The 11,612-nt window shown below is 37.1% G+C and overlaps 1 protein-coding gene across 1 annotated transcript; it reads right to left on the bottom strand.

Annotated features, from left to right (window-relative positions):
- Window positions 1-5,620: 5,620 nt before the first annotated feature.
- Window positions 5,621-9,900, bottom strand: LOC144444718 (aqualysin-1-like). Its single transcript, XM_078134242.1, has 8 exons — window positions 9,775-9,900; window positions 9,255-9,401; window positions 8,625-8,754; window positions 8,051-8,157; window positions 7,427-7,568; window positions 6,663-6,847; window positions 6,075-6,246; window positions 5,621-5,760 (listed from the first exon to the last, which is right to left on the bottom strand). The coding sequence occupies exons 1-8, from the start codon at window positions 9,898-9,900 to the stop codon at window positions 5,621-5,623; spliced, it is 1,149 nt and encodes a 382-aa protein (XP_077990368.1).
- Between the last annotated feature and the right edge of the window lie 1,712 nt (window positions 9,901-11,612).

The raw sequence follows: 11,612 nt of genomic DNA, 5'->3' as shown, positions 1-11,612 counted from the left end.
AGCCTATCGTCATAGCAGGAACCTCCCTTGAGGTCGAATTCTTCGAACGTCAACTGAGACAAAAAATAATCTATTAATATGTTTATTTGTGCCAGAGTACTTCTAAAATTGTTGTAGAGATTCTTATTGAACCCGTGTCCTTGAGAAATCGGACGGTGTATTTAATAGTAGATGTTACAATGGCGATGATAAGTGTTGCTATGCATCAATGGTATGCTTAGTAAATTTGGCATGATGATGGTCACCTATTTGGATCATTATTGAACGAGTAATTGTGTTAATTGGGAAGCCTTCAGTCATTACAAGGGGAAGGCCGGGGTAAATCAGGCCGAGTCTGTTGCATAAAATATGACCCCCCCCCCCCAATTTCCGTCTTACTAAAAAATGGTCCTATCTCATTTTTTTTTCTAAAACATGACCCCCCCCCCGTTCAAATATTTCTTTAAAATGGTTAAAATATTTCAATACTGTCAGCAGTGATTTAACTGATATGTTCTGATATTACAGTACCCAACCCTAATCCTAACCCAGTGGCAGCAGTGGGGTGTGGAACCGGTAGCAGCATGCAGTGCAGGGATGCCAAAAATGATAAATAATGAAAAGTAAGACAATACAATGGGTTAAAGAGAAATGTGACCTCCCCTAATCCAATATATCGCCTATCCCTGATAACCGATTTGTAAAGAAGTGACACCCCGTAATTCTCCCAGTCTCCCCCCTCCCTTGTAATTACTGAAAGCTCCCTTAACTTGGTTACATTTGTCCATAAGTTAACTTGTGAATTAGTGATTCTGTAGTGATTTTTTTTGTAATTTGATTTGGGGCATTGTCAGTCTGTCGTTAAATTTTACGACAACTTAGTGCGACGACCAGAGTATATGTGTATCTTGGACAGCTGGTCAACATTCAGTTGATCGCTTAAATCGATTGTTGATAGTTCTGATGGATAATTAAATTGGTCGATTTGGTGAATATTTGACATGAGGGTAGTTCTGAACTAGATCGGTCGGTAGCAGGTTAATCGAATAGCTAAAATCGGTTTATACTAACTGTAACACTCTACTGGTATAGTATACTTACCATGATATATTGCAATGCGCCCTCATCTGGTGGCAGAATTCTATATATACAACTGACTCCTATCGGATAACTGTAGGGGTAATTAGGGGAGTAAAATTCCCCCTCATAGTTTCTATAAGTACCACCACAAAATCCAATCGGTGGTGGTAGAGTTGTAGGAATAGTAGTAGTTGTTGTTGTAGTGGTCGATTCATAGGTAGTCCTGGCTACTGACGTACCAATCAACGTTGTCTGTATGTAAGTTTCATTGGTGACAAGTGTGTTTGTGTCTGTGGAGTAAAGATATGTTGGTTTAGTACGGTTACTCTCGATTACGTACGTACGTACGTACGTACGTACGTACATACATACATACATACATACATACATACATACATACATACATACATACATACATACATACACACATACATACATACATACATACATACATACATACATACATACATACATACATACATACATACATACATACATGTACATACATACATACATACATACATACATACATACATACATACATACATACATACATACATACATACATACATACATACATACATACATGTACATACATACATACATACATACATACATACATACATACATACATACATACATACATACATACATACATACATACATACATACATACATACATACATACATACATACATACATACATACATACATACATACATACATACATACATACATACATACATACATACATACATACATATGTACATAAGGAGGGACGTCTTGTAGTAGTTCCGAACTCAGAGTGATTTTCACTTATACCTAGTATATTTGAGCGAAACCACTCTGCCGTCTTCTGTTTTGTCAATAACAACTGAAGAAGGCTGAGTGATTCAGACGAAACATACCAAAATAAATTATTTACACTCTGACTTCGGAACTACTACGAGATAGGTTACCAGAGCGAGGTTGTAAGGCATATCATAATGGCGAGATTTCAGTTATTTACAAGTTTGGTTTGTAGATAAAGCCAGGGCCAGCCCAACTGTTATTAGTAGTTGGCACAAGTCGCAAGTCGTTATTAGTAGTTGCTTAGACTTGACCTTTGACCTTTGGATTCGAGACAGTTTTGAAGAGAACCATTCACCTGGGTCCGTGATAAAAACTGTCTTGGAATAGTGGAAACACCGCCGGTAAATTTAATAATTCAATTCCGGTTTGTACTTGTACCCAGGGCTTTTATCTCAAATGTATTCATTAGGCGACTGTACGTACGTACCGCGTACACATTTTACTAGTAATCTTTATGGCATGTATGGTGAGAGGGATAAATTGACCCAAGTATGACCTAACAACATTTAGAATTCTTAAAATATTACTGGCAAGAACTATAACTTACCTATAGTAGTGTATACGACTGCTGTTTCATTCGAAGTGTTAGACAACAACTCTGCTGCTCCAAAAGATGGAATCGTCTTCTGAGGAAAGCCATGTGAGGATAAAGCCAAACACAGTAGAATAACCAGAATGAGAAGTTTTCCTGTTTCTCGATGGTTTCCAACGTCATCCATTGTTAGTATTATTCACTTGTAATTGACAAATAAATGGGGGAAAAAGTACTAATTTAAATAGCCCGTCTATTGAAATAGTAATTTAGTTGAGAGTTATAAATTCAAAATCAACCATGCTTGGTATTTAACCTTCAGATTCTGAAGAAAAAAAACAAAGAACTGTCAGACTGCTACAAGGCTCGTGGTACACTGTCTTTCGTTTTAGTTTATGAAAATATTTTGATCATGAGTTTTGTTGAAATACTTTTTTAAAAATCGATGCTATTTAAGGTTGGGTCTGTTATTATCCATGAACTAACGTTTACATAAAACTTAATCAGACTATGTAAACATCATGTTATTAGACAGTTGAATAAAGGTATTTACACTAGTCACGAAGGGTGAATTTCATCCTGGTTTGTTCTACCCAATCCGCTGTGCCATCCGGCTTTCGACACAATATTCACATCCATTCGTATAGAAATAATGGCATGTGGATACAGTTACTACTATTACAGTTTCCAACTAGTGTGTGACCTCGTGACTGTAAATGTAGGACACTTTTTGAGTATTTGTTTGTTTGTTTGGCACACATTACTCAACATACTGAAATCTCCTATGTTTTATTTTAACGTATGCTTACAACACCGTGTGTGGCAAAATAGCGTCATTATTTGAAAAATATTCGGAGTTATATTAGTATATTTTCAAAAATAGGAACTGTCTGGTTTAATTTGTACATTCCGAAATATTTATATTTGTGCTGTGAAATAATAATAACTGGAAATGTCTCACCTGGCATGGATTGCAGGCCGCAGAAAACACCCTTGTTTACAATAGCTGCGTGAAGAATAGTCGGAAGTTCAAGTTGGATCGATGAACATGTTTTCTGAAGACTTTAACTTGGTTAAACATAGTGGTGACGATGGCGAGACTATTGTTGTCTGGGAACCGTGCCTGTCACCAGCCCCCCTATCACATGTGACGTATCGTCTATTTGCTTAATAACAGTTATATGTATATGTAAATAAGGCGTACGCTCTACCTCTGTTGACCTTTGACCGACCTTTGTACCCAGACAGTAATATTTAACCATTTATGGCATCATCATGTCAGATCACGAGTATTTTTACCCACTCTACGAACTTAGTTTGGTTGTTTGAGTCATGATTTTATAGCAGGATATATATATATATATTCGTTTAGTTTTTGTTCCTAGCTTTATACAGGTCATTCGTACTCGGGGGTTCACCACCGCCTCCCACCCCCCACCCCCCCCCCACCCCGACCCTGCTTAAATATATAAGTTTTGCCATATAATCAGACGTGATGTTTTGCTCAGATTGAAATGTTATTTTGAAAGACAGTGACATCAACTTTTAACTTGGACAAAGTTTGATACTCATTTCAAGATTTTCGCACATAAGTCGTACAGTTTTAAAGAAAAATTTGTGGTACGATAAAGACGCATCAACCACTACCACTAACGGTACAACACTTTAATTTGATAAGGAAATTGAAAATGTTGGTAATAATTATTTTATAAACTAAAAACGCTTCAGCTTTAGTTATTAAAACATTTCATGATCGATTCCCTTCTTATTTCAGAACACCATCTCTCCAATACAGCAAACCGGCGGTGAGCACACCAAATACTAGTACTGGTAATATCATAATCTCTTCACGGTCACATATGATGTCATCGGACCGCATGCAGCACCCGGATGTAGTAGTAAAAGGGAACCAGAATATATAATCTATAAACAAGTTTGGCAGCGAAAGAAATGGGTGTGGACAAAGGAATTGTGGTCATGCCAAGACTATAGTCAAGTTGTTGAGGAGGCTACATGTACATGAGGGTGAGCCGTTACTCATCGTGGATACGTGAATGTTTTTCGAAGTTCTAGGCCTACTCCAAAACATTAAATTGTGTTGCCCTTGATTAAAAGTAGGATCCCGTCTAAACCTATTCCAATTCAGACGTTTAAGTATAACAAGGATATAAATATACCCGGATACACATTGAGGTGCATGTGTCCTGTTCACTCAAACACGAGTCGGAAGAACACTGTGAGCTAAATCAACAAGTACATCTATTTCAAAGGAAACCATCCTCGTTTTTGTAAAAAAAAAAATTGATGGCAACATTATTAAGCAAAAGAACAAGATAAGATGAGATAGAGAGAGGGGGAGAGGAGAGAGGGAGGGATGAAGAGACATACATACATACATACATGCATGCATGCATGCATGCATACATACATACATACATACATACATACATACATACATACATACATACATACATACATACATACATACATACATACATACATACATACATACATACATACATACATACATACATACATACATACATACGAGTAGAAGGAACTGTTCTAAAATTAATGAACACTACAAAAGTTAAATTTAATGTTTATCAATTTATTCTTCAGTGAAGGCAAAACACATATGCTTGGTCAAATCTTAAAAAGTACAAATACACTTGCAGAAATCGAGCAAAAAGTTACTTGATTTCGACTATATGTAAAGAAGTGAAGTAGGAAAGTGGAAGACCGTTGATATTAAACTCTGATCTGAAAAGATAAAATAAAGACGACTTTTAGAATAATGAATTCTGTATATATCGTTTTGGCTCGAGACAGCATTTTCGCCAGTTGTCTGTAAAGGTAACCCGTGATGGGCGCCCTCACACATCGATCTGAGGCCGGTGGGGCGGAACTACACGACGCATCTCACACAGTCTATTGAAATAGGATGATACTGTTTCTGTTTCTCTGTCTGCCTGCTTAACGCCGTCTCTCTATTTCTGTCTCTGTCTCACTTTCGCCCTCTCCCTCTCTCCTCTCATCCCTTTTTTGTAACCATCATTTTCTTCATGGATGACAGTAACCAACTTGGCGTTTGGGGTTAAAGTGTTCCTAGTATGTATAACTGTTGTCGTGCCTGTACAATAACTTTTGATGTATGAATTTCTCTTACCTAATTATTTATCCTATATACAGTAGTAAATTGGGAGAGTCGGTACCAGGGGCTGTCACTTTACCGACAGTTGCATCAGATTCCAGAGTAGATTTCACGTTTTCTGGGCTAAGTGATGGATTAAGACCCAACAAAATGGCGGAGGCACCTGTAAGAAATAGATGTCGTTATTACTTCAGAATATAAATAAATCTGACGTTTTCTACAAAACAGTGACGCTTGTTTTGAGATGAGTAGCATGTTTGATTAGTCATTTCTGTCGTGTATTAAAGGAGACGTTGGAAATGTGCATACACTGGGGATTGACATGTACTGCCAGTATCAACCAAATATCACTTATTTGTCGCATTTTAATCAGTCGAGTAAATGTCAACAAAACTGACATATGTTCATATCCTTGGAGTTTCCGTTTTAACCTAGAAATTACACGTGGTTTCAACAATGCTAAGTATTGATACGTACCAGCGACGTGTGGACATGCCATGGAAGTTCCACTTATAGTATTTACGTCATCATTTGTTGTGTACCAAGCACTAGTTATGGCAGAGCCGGGGGCAAACAAATCAACACATGTACCGTAGTTAGAATAGGATGCTCTGGCGTCTGTACTCTCCGTGGCACCGACGGTGATAGCCTATATTGTAGAGTATCAAGTTATAAAAAATGAGTTATCCATCAAATCCATGAAATATGTTATCAATGAGTACACAGTTATTTTTTCTTGAATAACTATTAAATAAGCATTAATTGCCAAATACTAATTATTGATATTATTGTCTGGAGACCAAATGTCCAATTTGTTCGAAGACAAGAAAGGGGAAGCGTAGACGAAAATCTGAATGAACTTTTGGGTTGATTTTCGTCGTTGACAAATGAACTTTTTAGAGTATTTCACTATGATTTGTGAAAAACGACAGAAATATTTAAATCGCTACTTCTACTTTTTACCCGCTACGTATCAATATACTGTGAGTTCTCTATAACATCAGGAATGTCACTCTATACTAAATTATTGCAGATTATCCTTAGAATGAAAAACGAATCCCTTACATCCCCAGATCTTCCTGGTGATACATTACACGCATCTTGGTTTTCGTTACCAGCAGCAACCACCACTGTAAATCCAGCTTTCTTGAGACGAGTTACAGCCTCGTCCAAGGCAGTTGAAGCGCCCCCACCGAGAGACATTGATACAACACCTGGAGTTGATCCACGTGCTACGATATCGTCCATACCTATTTATAAAATACAAGTCATTGAAACTTAAAGGTCGTAATTTGCCACAATTATACTCCAGCCTTGAAAAGATACGAATATATACCATGTCGGGGCAATGGTGAGTCGTGACGGGCTTCGCTGTTTTATTTCTAGCCTAAACTGGATAGGTGATCCGGCAAGTAATCTCTCTACACAGAATGCTTAGAAGGTCAACCATCCATCCTTCTACTCCCAGGGGTGGGGGGGGGGGGGTACTAGGTTGGGTAATGGATACAGTTGTACCCAAACGGAATAAAATTACAACCAAAGAACAATACACATCGTTCAAATACTACGGCTCTAAAGTTTGCCTGAACTAATCGTCTATTTTTTTTACATTCTGCCATACAATATGAGTAAAAAGACTCGGAAGAATTAATCAGCAACCTGGAAAATACGTTCTCGCAAAATCTTGGAAAAAATTGTAAATCGGCAAACTAGATTTGTCCAAAATAATTATAGGGTCAAAGGTCGTAGATATGTTCAAAAGATGTGATCAAACCTCTACATATGCCTAAAAAATTGTCCTGCTTCATGCAATCCACAATAAAACTTACCAGCAATGATACCACTGTTGAAGCCAAACCCTTGACACGTTAGCACACGAAGTCCCCAGACTTTAGCAGATTTTGCGACACCGTAGTTCGACCCAGCAGCTGTACCTGCGCAGTGAGTACCGTGACCATTACAGTCTACCCCCTAGAATAGCGAAAAATGGTGTATATATAATATATGATTCCAAATTTAAACCCAGATTCTAAGATTCTAAGATTCGCTGTGCCCCACCTAAACAGCATCGTGAAGTTAGGTTTATTTTTGACGAGTAATGCATTCACTACAACCTTTATGTATACGGTTATGGAATTACATGTATTACCATCAACTAGGTCCTCTAACAGATACACATACTTTGTACATATGCACGTTTTTACATACCACTTTTGTAAAGAAGTGAGAGGCGTTATGCTCGTCTCAGGTACGGAGGACTGGGAGCGGAATAGCTCCACCTTTAGACCATTACCTTGTTTATTTTATTCACTTTCGTTAATTTTGGTTCACAATAGCTAGCTGTTAGGCACCGAAGAAGACCTCGTGTGTGAGGTCGAAACATTGTTAACAAAATTAAGACTTTAACTGAAGACTAACAAAGTTGTTCTTCTATCAAACTCAAATATACTTACGTCACCACCAAAGGAGTCGAAAAAGAATTGTGCACGTCCACCAAAGTCATTGTGAGTATACCGAATACCAGTGTCTATGACGTAGATATTGACATTTGAACCACTACCTGAAAGTTTAAAAAAAAATTAACTGTCAGACTGCTGTGGTGTACGAACTGAGAGGATTTTCATGCGTTCACAATGATGAATATATATAATGTGAAATCAGCCGGGTTTTTTTTGATATTTCAGTGAAGTTTTAGTGAATATAACAAATGACTGAATATTGTTCTCTTCTGTGTTTTCTTTGCCTGAGTAACGAAAATCTATAGTATACTGAGAAATCGGGTGGTGAGGGGGGGGGGGTGTTGAGATTACATTAACCGTTTTGTGACGTTCATCATTTTCAAGAAGTTTTCAACGATTTCGGCCTAACACTGGTATTTGTCGAAATGTCATGATTACTTTGGCGGTAAAATGCCCAATCATACAGAGTAGGTTACTGGGCTGATTGTAATGATTGTATCCATGACAAGGGACATTTAACCTTCAAACCTTAGCGGTGTCATATTGTGAATAATATTACCATCCTTACCCCGTGGAGAAAAATTTCCATCTAACGGTAAGTTGACTTGGTCAATTCGATCTAGACCCCACGATTCTACAGCAGATACACTGAACATGGAGTCTTCTTCCACGTAAGCGATTTCATCAAAGGAACGAATCTGAAATATAAATGGTGGTATAGGTGTATTCACTAATTCGGCAGCTGTTCACCAAAAGCATGTAAATACGTTTGGAACCAGGCTTAGAATGTTTTCAGAGAAAAGTTTCAAACTTGTTCAAACATATGTCTACCTTGGACATTATGGTAGTGTTACTCTAAATTTACAAAAACACATACAGATCGAACAATTGGTATGTTTCGATTATTTTTAACTCAATGTCTGCGCTAGAAAAAAAGTTTAACTTATTTCATTACGAAGACTTGGTTATATATATCTGATATCAGGATTTTCCGGAACGTTGATTTTTTCGGCACATTTTCATGGCATGGTAGAATCTATTCCACCTTTCCTTCTTTCTCGACAACCGTAACTCATATAACAAACGCTAAAGAAATCGTGTATTTGATGTAAAATATAGATGAATAATTCAGTGTCTTTTGTTGTACATGTATAACTGTGTGTGATATAGACTTATAGTCTTGTTTTTTTTTACTTACCAATTTGACGGCAGATTCAGTCATTTCAGCGACGAATCCTTTGAGTAATGGTAGTTGAGTTTGTACGTTGATGCCCAAACTTCTATCTGTAGCCAATCCTTGTACACGAGTCAGTACATTGCTAAGTTCGGATCTTGAGGCAGAGTCCTAAAGAACGCAAACAAAGGGGCGATAGTCACTTGAATTTATACAGGAAATATAGGTATATCGTAAATATTTTCGTTTTTAGGAGGTACGTATGGTCAGCCTAAGAACAGTATCAATGTGAGCGACATAGACTTAGACTTGGTAATATATATATATTATAATTTATTGTATTATTCATCGAAAATATAACATTTTAGCACACTTTTGTCTGTATTAATTCAAGTTACACAAACATTGAGTAAACATGAAATTCTTTGAGTGTGAAAATACTTACAACTAAGTGCACGCGTTGTTGAAGTCTCATTCCATAGCAAACCGGTTTATGAATTACAGTTACTGTGTATAAATGTCGAACTTTAACTTTCCGACTCACCTTTAATGCAAATATATAGCGACCAGGAACCTTTTTGTCGATGTCATGACGGTATAATGGTGCTAAAAGTGGTCTTGCAGACACGGAGACGGTAAGTACTACGAATACTAAACAAAGAACTTTCATCTTGATTCTTGGTATCTACAGTGTAGCCTGAAAATGAAAACAGTAAGATCCCGCCAATGAGTGTTTTAGAAAATATAGGTACTGAATAGTGTGGGTGCATTCTGTCGTGTTCTTTTCTATATATTGCTATTGGATGGTGACGATTTTCGTGATATATATGTATTATGAATCTTACACCAAGAGAGGATTCGTTTATGTCGAAGTCTGAATCGGGTTAATCATACACTAAGTGCCAGCCAACTCAGATGTCATATTTTGCCGGTCTTCGAAATTAATTTCTGAACTTTAATAATATCGTCATTTTACGTAGATGGTTAGTTAAATGCATAATCGCAATTATGATGTTGTTGTTTTTTGTTGGTGTAAATTGAAAGCCATGCCCAAGTTTCCGACGTTCTGTGCTTAGTGCTTTAAGAGCGCCAACAACGACGAATCTTCCACTGTATAGTCGCTTAATAATATCCGACTATGATAATCTTGCTATAACAGTTAACACCTCCAAAAATACTGTTTATACTCCTTTATAAGCTCCATTGCCAGTTAAGCCCTGCTGTTCATGAAGATATGTTGTATACTAGTATGTGCCTGACACATTTTTGCTGGCTCCGTTTGGTGTACCAACTGTGTGCATCATTCTGTACATATACAATGTAAGTACGGATCCAAAACTACGTTCAAAAGATATATCTGAGGAACCTTGTGATCTTGATAATTGTTCAATCACAAGACGATTTCTGGGTGCAAAAACATAATTTTGTAGCTTTGAAAATAGCGTGAGTGTGTCTTCTTACAGAACGAAATCGACGTAAAAAGAACAAAAAGTGACAACTGCTGTGGGGTTAATAAACTTACCTCTGATTTCGACGTTACAGATGACAGAAGATATTTTTCACGGAGATGACGGTTATCAACGATTTTGATACTACAATAACTTCTCCTGTGGTCGACTTCACGATTTAAAGTTGACTAACAAGCGGCAGGCAATCTCAGGAAGAGTGAAGTTTAGAGACAAATGGTGTACAATTTATAGAGAACCCGTCAGATGAACAGATAAAGTTATCAAATTCGTTTTTCACCACAAAACGATTACAGCACGTGCTTTCATTTTGCTATCAATTTTATCATTTGTTTTTCATTTTCAATCAATATTCCAGAGCGAAATGTGAAACGACAGTCTCGTGTATTCGTTTGTTGGCTGTAGTGCATGATGTACAAGTATTGGTGGCCTTGTAGCACGTGGTACGTGGGAACACTGCATATGGCACACACCACTATGGAAGGACGTTTGGATAATTATGTACTGTTATTCCGAATATTCAGTATATTAGAATGTTTTGGAAGTATTTTATATGTTGACTGTTTTCTGTATGTTTACAAAAAATGAAACTAAAAGGCATATTTTGAAGGAAAATGTTCATTTTCGAACATTCATATTACAAAATCACTTATTATAAGCGACTGCATACGACTGTCACCTAATTTTCGTCCGTTCTGTATTTTATTTCATTTCTTCTTAACACAGAAAATTTCTCCCTTGTCTGTGGTTCTTAATAATAAAATAGAACAACATCAAACAACAGTTTTATAATTAAGCAACATTGCTAGACTAGTTGTACCGTGCGTTGTGATATAGAAAAGGCGAGCTGTGGGTTTTTATCATATCGTTAAACCCAGGCTAATGACCCCAAACTACGAGTAATTCAAACAGGTAC

The sequence above is a fragment of the Glandiceps talaboti genome, chromosome 13 (assembly GCF_964340395.1).
Source record: "Glandiceps talaboti chromosome 13, keGlaTala1.1, whole genome shotgun sequence".
Lineage (NCBI taxonomy): Eukaryota > Metazoa > Hemichordata > Enteropneusta > Spengelidae > Glandiceps > Glandiceps talaboti.
Note: the sequence above shows the minus strand (reverse complement) of the source record. Positions and strands in the feature narration are given on the sequence as shown.